This window comes from Lepidochelys olivacea (assembly GCF_965140295.1).
Source record: "Lepidochelys olivacea isolate rLepOli2 genome assembly, chromosome: 1".
Taxonomy (NCBI): domain Eukaryota; kingdom Metazoa; phylum Chordata; order Testudines; family Cheloniidae; genus Lepidochelys; species Lepidochelys olivacea.
The window spans coordinates 350,132,653-350,151,871 of NC_140411.1; the positions used below are offsets into that span (position 1 = coordinate 350,132,653).

At 64.7% G+C, this 19,219-nt stretch overlaps 1 protein-coding gene across 15 annotated transcripts in view; it reads left to right on the top strand.

Moving 5' to 3' along the window:
- The window catches only part of KCP (kielin cysteine rich BMP regulator), a 54,968-nt gene that overhangs the window by 15,481 nt on the left and 20,268 nt on the right, over window positions 1-19,219 (top strand). For 6 of the 15 annotated variants that reach the window (XM_084637966.1, XM_084637973.1, XM_084637976.1 and 3 more), the window contains exons 7-19: window positions 124-220; window positions 10,344-10,426; window positions 11,091-11,208; window positions 12,118-12,200; window positions 12,967-13,060; window positions 13,505-13,584; window positions 14,486-14,571; window positions 14,845-14,935; window positions 15,374-15,473; window positions 16,073-16,158; window positions 16,468-16,561; window positions 17,030-17,182; window positions 18,445-18,551. In XM_084637966.1, coding sequence (XP_084494092.1) covers window positions 124-220; window positions 10,344-10,426; window positions 11,091-11,208; window positions 12,118-12,200; window positions 12,967-13,060; window positions 13,505-13,584; window positions 14,486-14,571; window positions 14,845-14,935; window positions 15,374-15,473; window positions 16,073-16,158; window positions 16,468-16,561; window positions 17,030-17,182; window positions 18,445-18,551 — 1,272 coding nt within the window. The remainder of the gene's footprint in view (window positions 1-123; window positions 221-10,343; window positions 10,427-11,090; window positions 11,209-12,117; window positions 12,201-12,966; window positions 13,061-13,504; window positions 13,585-14,485; window positions 14,572-14,844; window positions 14,936-15,373; window positions 15,474-16,072; window positions 16,159-16,467; window positions 16,562-17,029; window positions 17,183-18,444; window positions 18,552-19,219) is intronic. The other 9 variants (XM_084637974.1, XM_084637970.1, XM_084637979.1 and 6 more) reach the window with 7 other exon arrangements.

Genomic DNA, 19,219 nt, shown 5'->3' on the forward strand with positions numbered 1-19,219 from the left:
GCTGGGGCATGGGCTCCTTGTACCTGGGGAGAGGGACTCACAGGGCGCAGCGCCCCCCGCTGGCCATACAGGGCTGATCCCGCAGTCTGGCTGCCCCTGCCAACTGTATTTGCTCCCTGTCAGGCTGGGACCGTGCGGTGCCAGGAGACCGTGTGCCCGGAGCTCTCCTGCCTGGAGCGCGAGACCCTGCCTGGGCAGTGCTGCCCCACCTGTCTGCCAGGTGAGGTGCTGCTGGGGCGGGCACATGGGTCAGGCTGGCTCTGGGGTGCCCCTGTTCCCACCCCTTGGCAGAGGCCCAGTGGCGTGTCCCAAGACCTGCTGTGTCTGCAGGGGAGGGGAGGCAGTGGGCATGGACCCTGGGGTTCGCTGTCCCACCAGGCTGCGTGGGGCGGTGCTGGAGGAGTGCAGCCAGCTCTGGGGGGGACCGTGACGGTGGGAGGGGTCTTTGTTAAAACTAACAATGGGCATTTGTCACATGGCTGCCAGAGCCGGGTACAGGGCAGCACAACCGGGGCACCCGAGCCCAGGTCATCCGAATCCAGGGCAGCCCCTCAGATGCTAAAGGAGTTGGCGGCTGTGATTGCAGAGCCATTGGCCATTATCTTTGAAAACTCGTGGCGAACGGGGGAAGTCCCGGATGACTGGAAAAAGGCTAATGTAGTGCCCATCTTTAAAAAAGGGAAGAAGGAGGATCCTGGGAACTACAGGCCAGTCAGCCTCACCTCAGTCCCTGGAAAAATCATGGAGCAGGTCCTCCAGGAATCAATCCTGAAGCACTTACATGAGAGGAAAGTGATCAGGAACAGTCAGCATGGATTCACCAAGGGCAAGTCATGCCTGACTAATTTAATGATGAGATAACTGTGGATGAGGAGAAAGCAGCGGACGTGTTGTTCCTTGACTTTTGCAAAGCTTTTGACACGGTCTCCCACAGTATTCTTGCCAGCAAGTTAAAGAAGTATGGGTTTGATGAATGGACGATAAGGTGGATAGAAAGCTGGCTAGATTGTCGGGCTCAACAGGTAGTGATCAATGGCTCCATGTCTAGTTGGCAGCCGGTGTCAAGTGGAGTGCCCCAGGGGTCGGTCCTGGGGCCGGTTTTGTTCAATATCTTCATAAATGATCTGGAGGATGGTGTGGATTGCACTCTCAGCAAATTTGCATATGATACTAAACTGGGAGGAGAGGTAGATACGCTGGAGGGCAGGGATAGGATACAGAGGGCCCTAGACAAATTAGAGGATTGGGCCAAAAGAAATCTGATGAGGTTCAATAAGGATAAGTGCAGGGTCCTGCACTTAGGACGGAAGAACCCAATGCACTGCTACAGACTAGGGACCGAATGGCTCGGCAGCAGTTCTGCAGAAAGGACCGAGCGGTTACAGTGGACGAAAAGCTGGATATGAGTCAACAAGAAGGCCAGTGGCATTTGGGGATGTATAAGTAGGATCACTGCCAGCAGATCGGGGGACGTGATTGTTCCCCTCTATTCAACATTGCTGAGGCCTCATCTGGAGGACTGTGTCCAGTTTTGGGCCCCCCACTACAAGAAGGATGTGGAAAAATTGGAAAGAGTCTAGCGGAGGGCAACAAAAATGATTAGGGGACTGAACATATGACTTCTGAGGAGAGGCTGAGGGAGCTGGGATTGTTTAGTCTGTGGAAGAGAAGAATGAGGGGGGATTTGATAGCTGCTTTCAACTACCTGAAAGGTGGATCCAAAGAGGATGGATCTAGACTGTTCTCAGTGGTAGCAGATGACAGAACGAGGAGTAATGGTCTCAAGTTGCAGTGGGGGAGGTTTAGATTGGATATTAGGAAAAGCTTTTTCCCTAGGAGGGTGGTGAAACACTGGAATGCGTTACCTAGGGAGGTGGTAGAATCTCCTTAGAGGTTTTTAAGGTCAGGCTTGACAAAGCCCTGGCTGGGATGATTTAGTTGGGGATTGGTCCTGCTTTGAGCAGGGGGTTGGACTAGATGACCTCCTGAGGTCCCTTCCAACCCTGATACTCTATGATTCTATGGATTCGGGCCAGGAACTTGGATCCAGGACCCCAGGAGCTACGTCTCAGGGACTGCAGAGGAGCCGACATTAAAAGGGGAGAGCCCCCTGCTGAGAGCCCATCCTGCTCCACCCAGCACAACAACCCCCGTTGAGCCCCTGCCCCGCTCCCCCCAGCGCAGCACCTGCTGCCCCACTCACCCCCCAGCACAGCGCCCTGAGCCCCTGGCTCCCTGCAGCCCAGGGAAAGGAGGGTGTCACGGAGTGTGGGGGAGTCCAGGCCCTGCACCCCTCTTCCTGGGATCCACTGAGACTCTCAGCCAGCCAGTAAAACAGAAGGTTTATTGGACAACAGGAACACAGTCCACAACAGAGCTTGTGGGTACCCCCAGGACCCCTCAGTCAAGTCCTTCTGGGGGAGCAGGGAGCTTAGACCCCAGCCCTGGGGTTCCCTGTGTTCCTCTCCCCAGCCCCAAACTGAAACTAACCCCCCCAGCCGGTTCCCTGCTGCAGCCTGTCTTCACATTCCTGGGCAGAGGTGTCACCTCCCCCTCCCCCTCCTGGCTCAGGTGACAGGCTCTCAGGTCTCCCATCCCCAGGGCACATTCCCAGGTCAACACTTCCCCCTCCCTGCTGAGTCACATCGTCACATCTCTCCCCCCTTCGAGACTGAACTGAGCGGGGTCACGCTGACCAGTGACCTGGGGAAGTTCGGGGCCCCCTCTCCGGGACAGCGCATCCGCTATCAGGTTGGCACTTCCCTTCACGTGGACCACGTCCATGTCGTAATCCTGCAGGAGCAGGCTCCATCTCAGGAGCTTGGCGTTGGCTCCTTTCATCTGGTGCAGCCAGGTCAGGGGAGAGTGGTCGGTGTAGACGGTGAAGTGTCGCCTGAAGAGATAGGGCTCTAGTTTCTTGAGGGCCCACACCATGGCCAGGCACTCCTTCTCGATGGCCGTGTAGTGTTGCTCCCGGGGTAGCAACTTCTTGCTCAGGTACACGATGGGGTGTCTCTCCCCCTTTTCATCCTCCTGCATTAACACCGCCCCCAGTCCCGTGTCTGAGGCGTCGGTGAACACCACAAAGGGCTTGTCAAAGTCTGGGTTTGCCAGAACTGGGCCACTGACCAGAGCCTTCTTCAGCGCCCAGAAAGCCACCTGGCACTGCTCGGTCCAGACCACCTTGTCTGGCTTCCCCTTCTTGCATAGCTCCGTGATGGGGGTGGCGATGGCGCTAAAGTGGGGCACAAATCTTCGGTAGTATCCTGCCATCCCAATAAAGGCTTGGACCTGCTTTTTGGTGTGGGGAGCGGGCCAGTCTCTGATCACCTCCACCTTGGCTGGTTCCGGCTTTAGGCGGCCGCTCCCCACCCGATGGCCCAGGTAAGATACTTCCGCCATCCCCACCTTGCACTTCTCCGCTTTTACAGTCAGCCCAGCCCCCTGGAGTCGGTCCAGCACTTGTCTAACCTGGGACACGTGGTCCTCCCAGGTCTGGCTAAAGACACAGATGTCATCAATATACGCCACGGCAAAACTCTCCATCCCCCTCAGGAGCTGATCCACTAGGCGCTGGAAGGTGGCCGGCGCTCCCTTGAGGCCGAAAGGCAGGGTCAGGAACTCATAGAGCCCCAGAGGGGTGATAAAGGCCGATTTCAGTCGGGCATCTGCATCCAGCAGCACTTGCCAGTAGCCCTTTGTAAGGTCCATGGTGGTAAGGTACCGAGCTCCTCCCAGCTTGTCTAGGAGCTCATCCGGCCTGGGCATGGGGTAGGCATCAGATACAGTGATGGCATTGAGCTTCCGATAGTCCACACAGAACCGGACCGACCCGTCCTTTTTGGGGATCCGCACCACCGGCGAGGCCCAAGGGCTGGCAGATGGCTGGATCACCCCCAAAGCCAGCATGTCCCGGACCTCTCTTTCCAGGTCCTGAGCAGTTTTCCCTGTGACTCGGAAGGGGGAGCATCTTATCGGCGGGTTTGACCCTGTCTGCACCCTGTGGACAGTCAGATTAGTGCGTCCAGGCTGGTTGGAAAACAGCTGTCGGTACGGATGCAGCACCTCCCTGACCTCAGCTTGCTGGGCAGGGGTTAGCTGATCCGAGAGGGGAATTGTTTCCAGCGGGGAACCAGCTCTGGTCCCAGGGAATAGATCTACTAAAGGATCATCTCCCTGCTCTTCCCACTGTCCACACACGGCCAACACCACATTCCCCCTGGCATAATATGGCTTCATCATATTCACATGGTACACCCGGCGATGGTGCGCCCGGTTCGACAGCTCCACCACATAGTTTACCTCGTTGAGCTGCTTGACAACCTTGAAAGGGCCCTCCCAGGCGGCCTGTAGTTTGTTCTTTCTCACTGGGATGAGAACCATCACCTGATCCCCAGTGGCGTAGGCACGGGCCCGTGCCGTGCGGTCATACCAGACCTTCTGCTTCCTCTGGGCTCTGGCCAGATTCTCCCTGGCCAGGCCCATGAGTTCAGCCAGTCTCTCTCGGAAGATCAGGACATACTCCACCACTGACTCTCCATCGGGAGTGGCCTTCCCCTCCCACTCGTCTCTCATCAGGTCCAGGGGGCCCCTCACCCTCCTGCCATATAACAGTTCGAAAGGCGAAAATCCGGTAGACTCCTGGGGCACCTCCCTGTACGCGAACAGCAGGTGCGGTAAGTACTTGTCCCAGTCCTGCGGGTGCTGGTTCATAAAGGTTTTCAGCATCATCTTTAGCGTCCCGTTAAACCTCTCCACCAGCCCATTGGACTGGGGGTGATAAGCTGAGGCCCAGTCGTGCCGGACCCCACATTTCTCCCACAAGCACCGGAGCAGGGCCGACATGAAGTTGGAGCCTTGGTCTGTCAAGACTTCCTTGGGGAACCCCACTCGGCTGAAAATGGTCAGGAGCGCATCGGCCACGGTGTCGGCTTCAATGGAAGCTAAGGGCACTGCCTCGGGGTAGCGGGTGGCAAAATCTACCACCACCAGAATGTATTTCTTCCCCGACCGGGTTGTCCTGCTGAGAGGCCCCACGATGTCCATGGCCACCTTCTGGAAAGGCTCCTCTATGATGGGCAAAGGTCTCAAAGCCGCTTTCCCCTTGTCCCGGGCCTTCCCCACCCTCTGACAGGGGTCGCAGGATCAGCAATACTGCCGGACCGTGGTAAAGACCCCGGGCCAGTAAAAGTTCTGTAGCAACCTCTGCCGGGTGCGCCGGATTCCCTGGTGCCCTGCGAGGGGGATGTCATGGGCCAGGGACAGGAGCCTGCGGCGATACTTCTGGGGGACCACCAGCTGCCTCCTGATCCCACAGGACTCTACTTCCCTTGTGGGAGCCCATTCTCGGTACAGGAACCCCTTCTCCCACAGGAACCTCTCCTGGCAGCCTCTCCTCATGGTCCGTACCACACTGAGGTCAGCCAGGTCCCTGAGCTTCCGCAAGGAGGGATCTTTCCTCAACTCGGCCTGGAACTCAGCGGCTGGGGAAGGGATGGGGCCCGGTTCCCTCTCGCTGGCCAGGTCTGAGGCCTCCGCCTCTCTGAGCCGTGCCCCTCGGCGCTCCCTCCCCACCAGGGTAGGGTCCTGCACCTCCGGTGTGATACCCTCCCCGAGATCAGGGCGCAGTGCCCCTCGCCGGCTCTGGCTACGCGTCACAACCAGGGCGGTCTGGGGCTTGCTTGGCCAGTCCTCTAGGTCTCCCCCCATCAAAACTTCAGTGGGCAAATGGTGGTGTACCCCCACATCCTTGGGGCCCTCCTTGGCCCCCCATTTCAGGTGTACCCTTGCCACGGGCACCTTAAATGGGGTCCCGCCCACCCCTGTCAGGGTCAGATAGGTGTTGGGCACCACCCGATCTGGGGCCACCACCTCGGGCCGGGCCAGCGTCACCTCCGCGCCCGTATCCCAGTATCCATTGACCTTCCTTCTTTACTATACGAAAGAATAGTAAATATGGCAGGCGACCAGCTTGGCTTAACGGTGAAATCCTAGCGGATCTTAAACATAAAAAAGAAGCTTACAAGAAGTGGAAGGTTGGACATATGACCAGGGAAGAGTATAAAAATATTGCTCGGGCACGTAGGAATGTTATCAGGAGGGCCAAATCGCACCTGGAGCTGCAGCTAGCTAGAGATGTCAAGAGTAACAAGAAGGGTTTCTTCAGGTATGTTGGCAACAAGAAGAAAGCCAAGGAATGTGTGGGCCCCTTACTGAATGAGGGAGGCAACCTAGTGACAGAGGATGTGGAAAAAGCTAATGTACTCAATGCTTTTTTTGCCTCTGTTTTCACTAACAAGGTCAGCTCCCAGACTGCTGCGCTGGGCATCACAAAATGGGGAAGAGATGGCCAGCCCTCTGTGGAGATAGAGGTGGTTAGGGACTATTTAGAAAAGCTGGACGTGCACAAGTCCATGGGGCCGGACGAGTTGCATCCGAGAGTGCTGAAGGAATTGGCGGCTGTGATTGCAGAGCCACTGGCCATTATCTTTGAAAACTCGTGGCGAACCGGGGAAGTCCCGGATGACTGGAAAAAGGCTAATGTAGTGCCAATCTTTAAAAAAGGGAAGAAGGAAGATCCTGGGAACTACAGGCCAGTCAGCCTCACCTCAGTCCCTGGAAAAATCATGGAGCAGGTCCTCAAAGAATCAATCCTGAAGCACTTGCATGAGAGGAAAGTGATCAGGAACAGCCAGCATGGATTCACCAAGGGAAGGTCATGCCTGACTAATCTAATCGCCTTTTATGATGAGATTACTGGTTCTGTGGATGAAGGGAAAGCAGTGGATGTATTGTTTCTTGACTTTAGCAAAGCTTTTGACACGGTCTCCCATAGTATTCTTGTCAGCAAGTTAAGGAAGTATGGGCTGGATGAATGCACTATAAGGTGGGTAGAAAGCTGGCTAAATTGTCGGGCTCAACGGGTAGTGATCAATGGCTCCATGTCTAGTTGGCAGCCGGTATCAAGTGGAGTGCCCCAAGGGTCGGTCCTGGGGCCGGTTTTATTCAATATCTTCATAAATGATCTGGAGGATGGTGTGGATTGCACACTCAGCAAATTTGCGGATGATACTAAACTGGGAGGAGTGGTAGATACGCTGGAGGGGAGGGATAGGATACAGAAGGACCTAGACCAATTGGAAGATTGGGCCAAAAGGAATCTGATGAGGTTCAATAAGGATAAGTGCAGGGTCCTGCACTTAGGACGGAAGAACCCAATGCACAGCTACAGACTAGGGACCGAATGGCTAGGCAGCAGTTCTGCGGAAAAGGACCTAGGGGTGACAGTGGACGAGAAGCTGGATATGAGTCAGCAGTGTGCCCTTGTTGCCAAGAAGGCCAATGGCATTTTGGAATGTATAAGTAGGGGCATAGCGAGCAGATCGAGAGACGTGATCGTTCCCCTCTATTCGACATTGGTGAGGCCTCATCTGGAGTACTGTGTCCAGTTTTGGGCCCCACACTTCAAGAAGGATGTGGATAAATTGGAGAGAGTCCAGCGAAGGGCAACAAAAATGATTAGGGGACTGGAACACATGAGTTATGAGGAGAGGCTGAGGAAGCTGGGATTGTTTAGCCTGCTGAAGAGAAGAATGAGGGGGGATTTGATAGCTGCTTTCAACTACCTGAAAGGGGGTTCCAAAGAGGATGGCTCTAGACTGTTCTCAATGGTAGCAGATGACAGAACGAGGAGTAATGGTCTCAAGTTGCAGTGGGGGAGGTTTAGATTGGATATTAGGAAAAACTTTTTCACTAAGAGGGTGGTGAAACACTGGAATGCGTTACCTAGGGAGGTGGTAGAATCTCCTTCCTTAGAGGTTTTTAAGGTCAGGCTTGACAAAGCCCTGGCTGGGATGATTTAACTGGGAATTGGTCCTGCTTTGAGCAGGGGGTTGGACTAGATGACCTTCTGGGGTCCCTTCCAACCCTGATATTCTATGATTCTATGATTCTATGATTCCTCCCATCCACCTCCAGGGGAACAAGGCACTCTCTCCGGAGGGACAGCCCCGCGCCCACCCTGTAAACTGAGCACCCTGAGTCCAGAGCCTCCAGCCCTCTGGTGGAGCTGGCCTGGGGTACTCTTCCCTCCGGGGCAGGTGGTAAACTGGCAGCCCCCCTTTCCTGGGTCGTCTGCCCCTCGTCCAGCTGGGTCCCTACCCAGTTAACCCTGGGTAGGTTGGGTCTGCTCAGTTTGTCCCTGAGCCCGGGGCACTGGGACCGTATGTGGCCTCTCTGGCCACAGTGATAGCAGCTCAGGTCACGTTGGTCCCCTCGAGCGGGTCGGAGGGGCCCGACGCCAGGCGTTCCCCTTCGGAGGGGGTTCTCCCTATTTCCCCGCTGGGAGGCCCCATGGTGACTCTCGGGCCTGTTCTTTTGGGGCTCCTCCCGGCTACCCCCTGACCGACTGTTCACAAATTCGTCGGCCAGCTGCCCTGCGTGCTGGGGGTTCTCGAGCTTTTTGTCCACCAGCCACAGCCTCAGGTCGGACGGGCACTGATCATACAGTTGCTCCAGTACGATTAGGTCCAGCAGGTCCTCTTTAGCTCGGGCCCCAGCTGTCCACTTGCGGGCATATCCCTGCATTCGGTTGGCCAGTTGTAGGTAGGTGACCTCAGGCGTTTTACGCTGACTCCGGAACCTTCTCCGGTACATCTCGGGGGTCAGCCCAAACTCACGGAGCAGGGCCTGCTTGAACAGTTCATAGTCCCCTGCCTCCGCCCCTGTCATCCGGCTGTACACCTCCACGGCTTTGGGGTCCAGTAAGGGGGTGAGGAACTGGAGCCTGTCTGCAGGGTCAACCCTGTGCAGCTCACAGGCATTCTCAAAGGCCGTCAGGAAGCTATCTATGTCCTCCCCCTCCTTCCGCTGGGCCAGGAAGCACTTATCAAAGTTCCTTGCAGTCTTGGGTCCCCCCGCACTCACCGCAGCCGCAGCCGGGGCCCCACTGCTCCTCAGCCTGGCCAGCTCCAGTTCATGCTGTCTTTGTTTCTCCTTCTCCTGACGCTCCCTCTCCTTCTCCTGACGCTCATGTTGACGTTGTTTCTCCTTCTCCTCCTGCTCATGTGGACGTTGTTTCTCCTTCTCCTCCTGCTCATGTGGACGTTGTTTCTCCTTCTCCTCCTGCTCATGTTGACGTTGTTTCTCCTCATGTTGACGTTGTTTTTCATGATCCTCCAGCTCCCTCATTTTCATCTCCCTCTCCCATTCCAGCCGCCTCCGCTCCAGGGATGGGGAGCTCCGCCGGGAGGATCCCCTGCTGGGTGCCGGGGTCAGGGTGCCCTCGGTATTCGCTGGGCTTCCCCCAACCCCTCCCCCGGACATAGGTAGGAAGGGTCTCGGGATGTCCTCAGCAGCAGTCTGACCCCTCCCAGCCCGGTCAGGCCCCAGGGCCCACGCTGCGTCCTCCGGGCAGCTTCCCTCAGGGACAGGGATCGGGTCATCCAAGCGATCCCTCTCCTCCAGCTGGGCAATCAGCTGTTCCTTGGTGGACCTCCCGATGCGCAGCCCCCTCTGCCTGCACAGCTCCACCAGGTCGCTCTTCAGGCGTTTAGCGTACATCTCCCTGCTGGCCACTCGCAGGCCGGGCAGCTTCCCACGGTTTCCAGGAAAAGCCCCTCGTGTGCCAGTCCTTCTTGAGGTCACCGACTCTTTGCCAGGGTCGAGCTGCAGACTCCTCCGCCCCTGGGACCGCTCGCTGCAATCCCCCGGGGGACCCTGTTACTGCAAAAGTCTTTTCTCTTTGGTCACACATTCCCAGGGGTTAACCGCCCCCCGAAACCGTCTCTCTCTGAATCTTCAGCACGCCTGGTCCCCGTCAATTCCCCTTCGTTTTACTGCTCCCCAGTCACTTACTGCAGGAAGCGCCGTTCACGGGGTGCAGTAGATCCCACCGCTGCCACCAGTTGTCACGGAGTGTGGGGGAGTCCAGGCCCTGCACCCCTCTTCCTGGGATCCACTGAGACTCTCAGCCAGCCAGTAAAACAGAAGGTTTATTGGACAACAGGAACACAGTCCAAAACAGAGCTTGTGGGTACAACCAGGACCCCTCAATCACGTCCTTCTGGGGGAGGAGGGAGCTTAGACCCCAGCCCTGGGGTTCCCTGTGTTCCTCCACCCAGCCCCAAACTGAAAACTAAACCCACCAGCAGGTTCCCTGCTGCAGCCCCTGTTCACATTCCTGGGCAGAGGTGTCACCTCCCCCTCCCCCTCCTGGCTCAGGTGACAGGCTCTCAGGTCTCCCCTCCCCAGGGCACATTCCCAGGTCAACACTCCCCCCTCCCTGCTGAGTCACACCGTCACAGAGGGGTGTCCATGTGACCCGACCGCTCTCCTGTGCCCAGGCTGTGAGTACGACGGGCAAAGGCACCAGGACGGAGACGTCTTCCTGGCCACATCCAACCCCTGCATGAACTGCTCTTGCCTGGTGAGACCCTGCACTCCAGGGGCAGGGGTTTGTCCAGGGCCCCCACAGGGCAAACCGGGGGGGGGGGGCAGGGCGGGGGTCACAAGGGCTGTGGGTCAGTTCTGAGGGGCACCAGCAGAGCTGGGCGAGGGGAGCCTGGGGCAGGGCTAACGGGGCTGCGGGTTGGGAGTGAGAGGCACTGGCGGAGCTGGGGTCCCCAGGATTTGGGCTCCCCCAGCTCCAGAACAGCCCCTTGGAGGGGCCCCTCTGTGGGCCAGACCCCCAGGGGGTCCCACTCTCCTGTCAGGGCGGCCATGTGGCCTTGCCACCCCGTATCCTGATCCTCTGGGGCTGCAGCGCCAGGCACCGTCCAGGCCACAGCGACCCCCAGGGTCGGGCTCTGCGTCTCTGGCATCCTTAGCCCCCAAGAGAGTCCCCCTCCCCCGTCCAGGTCCCTGGGGTGCCGGGTTTGTAGGGCCAGGATCCCCCCAGGGGACGGGATCCCCCCAGGGGATGGGATGGGGTCGGGATCCCCCCCCAGGGGACGGGATCGGGACAGGACCCCCCAGGGGATGGATTGGGGCGGGAACCCCTGGGAACCCCCAAGGGCTGGGACCCCCCCAGGGGACGGGACCCCCCAGGGGACGGGGTGGGGTCGGACACCGGCTGCGTCTCTCCTGCCCAGGATGGGAACGTCCAGTGCCTCCGACTCGTCTGCCCGCAGCTCCACTGCGCCACCCAGGAGGAGCTGCCCGGGGCCTGCTGCCCCCACTGCCAGGGTGAGCCTGGGGGGGCACTGCTGGGTGAGTGGAGGGAGGGGAGGCAGGGGACAATGTGGGGGAAAGGGGGTGCTGGGGGGGCAGGATCAGGCCCTTTTAACAGGAGACAAGAACCTTCCACTGCAGGAGACGTCCCAGCCCTGCCGGTGCCCCTCACTCCCGACCTGCAGCCCCCTGCTATCCCCATCCTGGGCTCCCACAGCCCCCCGCAGCCCTGCCGGTGCCCCTCACTCCTGACCCGCAGCCCCCTGGTATCCCCATCCTGGGCTCACCCCCCCCCGCCCCGCAGCCCTGCCGGTGACCCACACTCCTGACCCGCAGCCCCCTGGTATCCCCATCCTGGGCTCACCCCCCCCCGCCCCGCAGCCCTGCCGGTGCCCCTCACTCCTGACCCGCAGCCCCCTGGTATCCCCATCCTGGGCTCACCCCCCCCGCCCCGCAGCCCTGCCGGTGCCCCTCACTCCTGACCCACAGCCCCCTGCTATCCCCATCCTGGGCTCCGCCCCCGCAGCTCTGCTGGTGCCCCTCACTCCCGACCTGCAGCCCCCTGCTATCCCCATCCTGGGCTCCCCCAGCCCCCCGCAGCTCTGCTGGTGCCCCTCACTCCCGACCTGCAGCCCCCTGCTATCCCCATCCTGGGCTCCCCCAGCCCCCCGCAGCTCTGCTGGTGCCCCTCACTCCCGACCTGCAGCCCCCTGCTATCCCCATCCTGGGCTCCCCCAGCCCCCCGCAGCCCTGCTGGTGCCCCTCACTCCCGACCTGCAGCCCCCTGCTATCCCCATCCTGGGCTCCCCCCCCACCCCCCGCAGCCCTGCTGGTGCCCCTCACTCCCGACCTGCAGCCCCGCTCTCCCTGCCCCTACTAGCCGTGGCCTGGGCTCAGTGATAGCCGGGGGGCCAGGGGCCCGATTGATGCTGGTTCTCTCCCACCCAGGCTGTGTGGACGGAGCCGCCCAGCGGGCGCACGGTGAGGAGTGGGTGCCGCGCGCAGACCCCTGCCAGAGCTGCCGCTGCTTGGTAAGGCCACGCCCCCCCCCGTGTCGCTGGGCAGGGCCTGGGGGCCCCCATCCCCACTGGCCCCAGGCCTGAGGGCACCCCCTGCCGGTGCTCCCCGCTGCCCAGGGCAGAGCTCTATTCCCAGGCTCCGCCCCCAGCCCAGCCCAGACTCCGCCCCGCCCCGCCCGTTATTTGGCTGGACCCTTTCCAGGGGGGCCCTGGGTCTGTCTGGGGGTCTGGGTGGGGTGGGAACGCCCTGGGATGGGAGCTGCTGGCCTGTGAGTGGCCCCCGGAGGCCCTGACATCTCTGGCTTCAAGACTAAGCTCGTTAAGTTTGTGGAGGGGATGGTACGATGGGCAAGTCACTGATCTTCGACTACTAGCGTAGACGTGCCCAATGGCCTGTGGTGGGGTGCCAGATGGGGTGGGATCTGGGTTACGACGGCGAATCCTTTCCTGGGGGTCTGGCTGGGGAGTCTTGCCCACGTGCTCAGGGATCAGCTGATGGCCATATTTGGGGTCGGGAAGGCATTTTCCTCCAGGGCAGACGGGCAGCGGCCCTGGGGGTTTTCGCCTTCCCCTGCAGCGTGGGGCGCGGGATTCTCTGCACCCCGAAGTCTTTAAACCCCGAGTTGAGGACTGGGACAGCTCAGACGTGGGTCCGGGGTCTGTGACAGGAGGGGGCGGGTGAGGTTCCATGGCCTGCGATGTGCAGGACGTCGGACGAGACGATCCTAATGGTCCCTTAAAATCTGTGAGTCTATGACCCCCCCCGCCCCCCCCACAGGAGGGCCGCGCCGTGTGCAGGAAGAGGCAATGTGCCAGGCTGTGCCGCCACCCTGCCAGCCCCCGGCCGGGCACCTGCTGCCCCGTCTGCGACGGTGAGTGAGGGGCTTCTCGCGGGGGGTGGGGGCTGTGCTCCCTGGGGTCGGGGGGGGGCGGGGCGGGGTCGATGGGGAAGTGGGTCTGGGCCCCCCTCGTTGCTGGATGGCTGGTCTTATTGGGCCCAGGCCAGGTAATGCCAGGGTCAGTGCCCCCCTCCCAACCCTGGGGCGCGGGCTCCGTGGTCCCTGCATGGGGCCTGCCAGTGAGGGGCCCAGCTGGTGCCAGGCGGGACGGGGGGTGAGGTGGGCACTGGGCTGAGGCCCAGAAAACTTATTGCATGCTCTGGCTGTGCGGCTGGCCCAGTGCCCTCGGGAGGAGGCCCCCTGGGTGCCAGTCCCACCCTGCCAGGGGGCTGGTGCTGGGCTGGGGGCTGCGGCTGTGTCCGGGGGTGGGGAACTGGGGGGGGCGCCCTCAGGATGCATTGCCTTCTCTCCCTGCAGGCTGCTCGTTGGATGGCCGGGAGTTTGCCAGCGGGGAGCCGGTGCCCAGCGGGGAGCCCTGCACCCAGTGTGCCTGCACGGTGCGTGCTCCAGACGGGGGCAGCCTGGCACTGCCCGTCTGCACACCAGAGGGGCTGGGGCCTGCCTCCCCCAGGCACCCCCGGGGAGGGGCTGGCCGGTGTCCCGGCGTCCCCGGGGCGATGCTCTGGGGCTGCTCCCTACGACCCAGCCAGGACTCTGGGGAAGCCTCCTCTGGGGAGCAGCCTGTCTGCAGGGCAAGAAGTTTCCCCAGCTTCCCCCTTCCTGGGCCTGACCCCGGGGCATTCAGTCTCCTCTGCCCCACTGTGCGCTTCCCGCAGCAAGTCCGGGCCCCAGGGGCAGCCAGAGGGCCCTGCCCCCCAACCCCGCAGTCAGCCGGGTTATTAGTCGACGGGAACATGGCGCAGGGCAAAGCCAGGGCTCTGGTCCTCCCCTTGCGCCCCAAGCCAGCCGAGACTCACTCGCTTCCAGCCCCCCGGCCCCTGCCCTGCCCGTTGCTCCTCCTCCGGCCTTTGTCTCACTTCCCGGGCCAAGCCCCCTCCTGGGTCTCCAGTTAGGAAGAGGCGGCCAGAGCATCCCTGCAGGCAGCTGAAGCAACCCCCGCAAAGGTCACACACCCTTATTCCCACCACCTAGACACTGGTGCGACACACGGGGAAACTGAGGCACGCCCAGCATTCATGCAAAACAGTAAGACTCACATACAACATAACAAGGGAAAATCCCCACTTTGTACATCGGGGGCCCCAGAGGGCTGGGGGCCCCTGCTGCTCCGTTGGGTCGGGGGCTGGGCCGGGGCTGGCAGGGGCTCCTGGGTGGCAGGGCTGGGAGGGTCTCAAGGCAGCATATGGGGCTGGGCCCTGGGGCTCCCCCAGACCAGGGCGGGTGGGGGGGCAGGCTGGGGCAGCGACTGCTAAAGTGGGGGGCACATGTGTCGTGCAGAGAGGGAATGTGTTGTGCAAACCCACCGCCTGCCCGCCTGCCCCCTGCCCGGAGCCCGTCCTGAGACCCGGCGAGTGCTGCCCGCGGTGAGTGGGGCTGGGGGGGGGCGCTGCCCACCGTGAGTGGGGCTGGGGGGGGCACTGCTCACGGTGACTGGGGCGGGGGGCTGGTAAGGGGGAACACTGCTTGGAGCGAATGGGGGGCCGGGGCAGGTAGCCAGGGGGAGGGGAGGGGGAGGGGAGTTCAGGGGGCCTGTTTGCAGCGGGGGGCTGGGGGGCGCCCGTGGCGTCGCTGCCCTACGGCCGCGATGCCAGGGGCCGGGTGCCCTGGCTGCACCCCCACCGCCCGCCTCGCCCTAGGTGCCAGGACTGCCTCTACGATGCCCAGCCCTTCCCGGACGGCGCCACCTTCACCCCCCCACAGCAGCCCTGCTTGAGCTGCCGCTGCCAGGTGAGCCGGGCACAGGGGCAGGTGCCCGTGGGGTTAGCGCCCCCGGGAGCCCTCTCCATGGGCCATGCAGACGGCACAGCCCCTGCCCAAGGGATGCCAGTGCCCCGGGTGGGCCGCTGGCCTGGCAGCCTCACCACGAGCAGCCCCTGCTCTTGCCCCGCTCTCCCCATGCTGCAGAGCACCGGAGGCCTGGCAGTGCCAGGCCTGCCCTGGCCAGGGCCGGCAGCAGGCGGGGCAGCAAGCACGGGCTGCGGGGGGGCCGGGGCACGGGCTGCGGGGGGGGCGGGGCACGGGCTGCGGGGGGGCCGGGGCACGGGCTGCGGGGGGGGCCGGGCGGCTGGGCATGGGGCTGTGCCATGCTGGCGGAGGCTCTGTGCCAGCGGGCGGGAGCGGGGGCCCCTCGCCGATGCCCGCTTATGCTCTGGCTCGTGCCCGCAGGCCGGGGAGGTGTCGTGTGAGCGCCTGGAGAAGAGCTGCCCACCCGTGCCCTGCAGCCACCCTGGCACCGCCCAGGGCCAGTGCTGCCCAGCCTGCCATGGTGAGTAGCTGGCGGGGCGAGGGGAGGGCTGGGGGGAGGGACCAGCAAGGGGCCTCCGGAGCTGCTGGCCCCACGGAGAGCCCCTAGCCCTGGCAGCAGGGCATGGGGGCGGGAGGGTGCCCCCAGGGCCTCCAGCAGAGCCAGCTCCTCCCCTGCATCCCCTGGCACAGGGCCTGGCGCCACGGGGCACAAGAACCCCCCAGGTTACGGGCTGGGCCGGCCTCCAGCGTTGCCCAAGCAGGTCTGGGCGTCCCTCCTGCTGGGTTCTGGGCAGGGCTGGTGCTTCCCTGTGCCCGTCCCGCTCGGCTGCGCTGGGAGGGGGGCCCATGGGGCCCGACCCATCCAGACCCTGCCAGACCCCCCCGGGCCACTGGGCGGTCAGAGCCAGGACTCTGAGCAGGTGGGGGGAGTTTGAGGAGCTGGGGTCTCTGAAAGGGGGGGTCTCCGGGGTCTCTGAGCAGGGTGGGGGGCGGTAGAGGCTCTCTGGGGGCGCTGGGGTCTCTGAGCCGGCCTGGGGGTTTCCGGGGGTTCAGCTGGCGGCTGGGGCTGGCAGGCTGCCCCCCGTGCGGGGCTGTTCACCCCTCTCTCTCCGCGGGCAGCGTGTGAGTACGAGGGGCGCCCCTACCGCCACGGAGAGACCTTCACGCCCCCGGGCCGCGGGCCCTGCATGCAGTGCGTCTGTGCGGTGAGTGACCCGGGGGACTCCTGGGACGGTCACAGGTGGTTTCGGGGGGCCGGGGGGGCTCACCGCCACGTAACCAGCCCCTTCCTGTGCCCAGGGGTGCCCAGCCATGTGGGCACAGGGAGAAGGGGACGTGGGTCCCTGGCACCGAGCTAGGGCAGAGCAACGGAGGCCTGGGGGGTTGCTGGGCTGGGGGCGGGGGGCACTGGGGCGGGGCAGCCCCGCCGAGGGGTGCCAGGGCTGGGCTGTGCGGGGACACCGGCGTGCCCGGGTCTGTGCCCGCCCATCACTGACACCGGCTCTCTCCCGCAGGCTGGGCACGTGCAGTGCCAGGAAGAGAGGTGCCCCCCCCTGTCCTGCGCCCAGCCCGTCCGGGACCCCCAGCGCTGCTGCCCCCTCTGCAAAGGTTGAGTAACGCCCGGTTCTGGGCCAGCCCCGGCCCGACGGCGCCCGCGTGCGGCACCGATGCCCTCTGCGCGGGCCGGGGACGTCGCCGGGGCGGGGCGCTGGGTGCTGCTGGCCCGTGGGCATTGACTGGGCTCGCCAGCCCTGGGGCAGCCCCCGGCTGGGTGGGGAAGGCTGCTCGCTCCCTGAGAACAGACCCGCCCCACACCTGAGAGCAGGGCCCGGAGCTGGGGGCTGGGAGGGCAGGGCCCCGGGCGGGGGAGCTGGGGGCTGGGAGGGCAGGGCCCGGGGGGGGAGCTGGGGGGCTGGGAGGGCAGGGCCCCGGGCGGGGGAGCTGGGGGGCTGGGAGGGCAGGGCCCAGGGGGGGAGCTGGGGGGCTGGGAGGGCTCAGGGGAAGGAGGGGTGAGCGGTCTGGGGGTCCCCAGGGGCTGTGGCAGGGAGGCCCCCCCTCACGGCCTGCATCCCCCAGTGTGTGTGCTGGCCGAGGAGGAGTTCGAGGAGGGGGCGCAGTGGAAGCCGGACGGGGACCCCTGCACGACCTGCACCTGCCTCGCCGGAGAGCCCATCTGCGGGGCCCTGCCGTGCCCGCCCCTCGCCTGCCAGCACCCCGCCCGGCTGAGCGGTGAGTGCCCCCCCCGACCCACCCCCACACACTGCCCCCTGCTCCCGCCCCTCGCCTGCCAGCACCCCGCCTGGCCGAGCGGTGAGTGCCCCTCCCCCCCTGACCCCCCCCACACACTGCCCCCTGCTCCCGCCCCTCGCCTGCCAGACCCCGCCCGGCCGAGCGGTGAATGCCCCTCCCCCCCTGACCCCCCCCCCACACTGCCCCCTGCTCCCGCCCCTCGCCTGCCAGCACCCCGCCCGGCCGAGCAGTGAGTGCCCCTCCCCCCCGACCCCCCCCCCACACTGCCCCCTGCTCCCGCCCCTCGCCTGCCAGCACCCCATCCGGCTGAGCGGTCAGTGCCCCTCCCCCCCGACTCCCCCCCACACAGTGCCCCCTGCTCCCGCCCCTCGCCTGCCAGCACCCCGCCCGGCCGAGCGGTGAGTGCCCCTCCCCCCCGACCCCCCCACACACTGCCCCCTGCTCCCGCCCCTCGCCTGCCAGCACCCCATCCGGCTGAGCGGTCAGTGCCCCTCCCCCCCGACTCCCCCCCACACAGTGCCCCCTGCTCCCGCCCCTCGCCTGCCAGCACCCCGCCCGGCTGAGCGGTGAGTGCCCTCCCCCGACCCCCCCCACACTGCCCCCTGCTCCCGCCCCTCGCCTGCCAGCACCCCACCCGGCTGAGCGGTGAGTGCCCCTCCCCCCCGGCCCCCCCCCACACTGCCCCCTGCTCCCGCCCCTCGCCTGCCAGCACCCCGCCCGGCCGAACAGTGAGTGCCCCTCCCCCCCGACCCCCCCACACACTGCCCCCTGCTCCCGCCCCTCGCCTGCCAGCACCCCGCCCGGCCGAGCAGTGAGTGCCCCTCCCCCCCTGACCACCCCCCCACACTGCCCCCCTGCTCCCGCCCTCCTGAGCGGTGAGTTCCCTTCCCCGCACTGCCCCTCCCCCACTGCCCCCATCCCTCACTTCCCCCCACTCCACCCAGCTCAATTGTGGGTGCCCACCTGGCCCCACCCCCTCCGTTCTGTGGTCCCCCCCGGCCCTGGCTCCGCACCCCTGAGCTCCGGGGCTCTGCGTGGCACCGGGCCCATGGCAGACACCAGGCGCCGTGGGTCCATCCAGCGGGGGCAGCCCGTAGGGCCGGCCGGGCACCGGGAGTGACCCCTCAGTGCCTCCTGCTGGCCCAGGCCCCGCCTGCCGTGGGGCTGGGCCGTAGGGCGGGTGGCCCCGGGCCGATCGGGGCGCCCCGCTGTGCTAACCCGCCTGCTGTCTCCTCGGCCAGGGGACTGCTGCCCGACCTGTGCCCAGTGCTCCTACAACCAGCACCTCTACGCCAACGGGCAGGCCTTCGCCCACCCGCACAGCCCCTGCCAGCGCTGCCAGTGTTTGGTGAGGGGGCCGGCCCGCGGGGCACCGCGGCGGGCGGCCAACCGGGGCCTCTGTGCCCCCGGAGCCGCCCCTCCCCGCTGGGGGGCAGTGGGGACGCCCTCCCCGGTTGCCAGGGTTGTGGTGCCGGACCTCCCAGTCCTCTAGGGTCGGGGGCAGAGCAGGGTGGGGGTGGGCCCGGAGGCCCCGCGGGGTGGGTCGGGGGGGGGCTGGGCGCGCAGGCCTTGGGGGGATCCGGGGTCGGGGGCAGAGCAGGGTGGGGGTGGGCCCGGAGGCCCCGCGGGGTGGGTCGAGGGGGGGGCTGGGCGCGCAGGCCCTGGGGGGATCCGGGGTCGGGGGCAGAGCAGGGTGGGGGTGGGCCCGGAGGCCCCGTGGGGTGGGTCGGGGGGGGCTGGGCGCGCAGGCCCTGGGGGGATCCGGGGTCGGGGGCAGAGCAGGGTGGGGGTGGGCCCGGAGGCCCCGCGGGGTGGGTCGGGGGGGGGCTGGGCGCGCGGGCCCTGCGGGGATCCGGGGTCGGAGGCAGAGCAGGGTGGGGGTGGGCCCGGAGGCCCCGCGGGGTGGGTCGGGGGGGGGCTGAGCGCGCGGGCCCTGCGGGGATCCGGGGTCGGGGGCAGAGCAGGGTGGGGGTGGGCCCGGAGGCCCCGCGGGGTGGGTCGGGGGCGGGGCTGGGC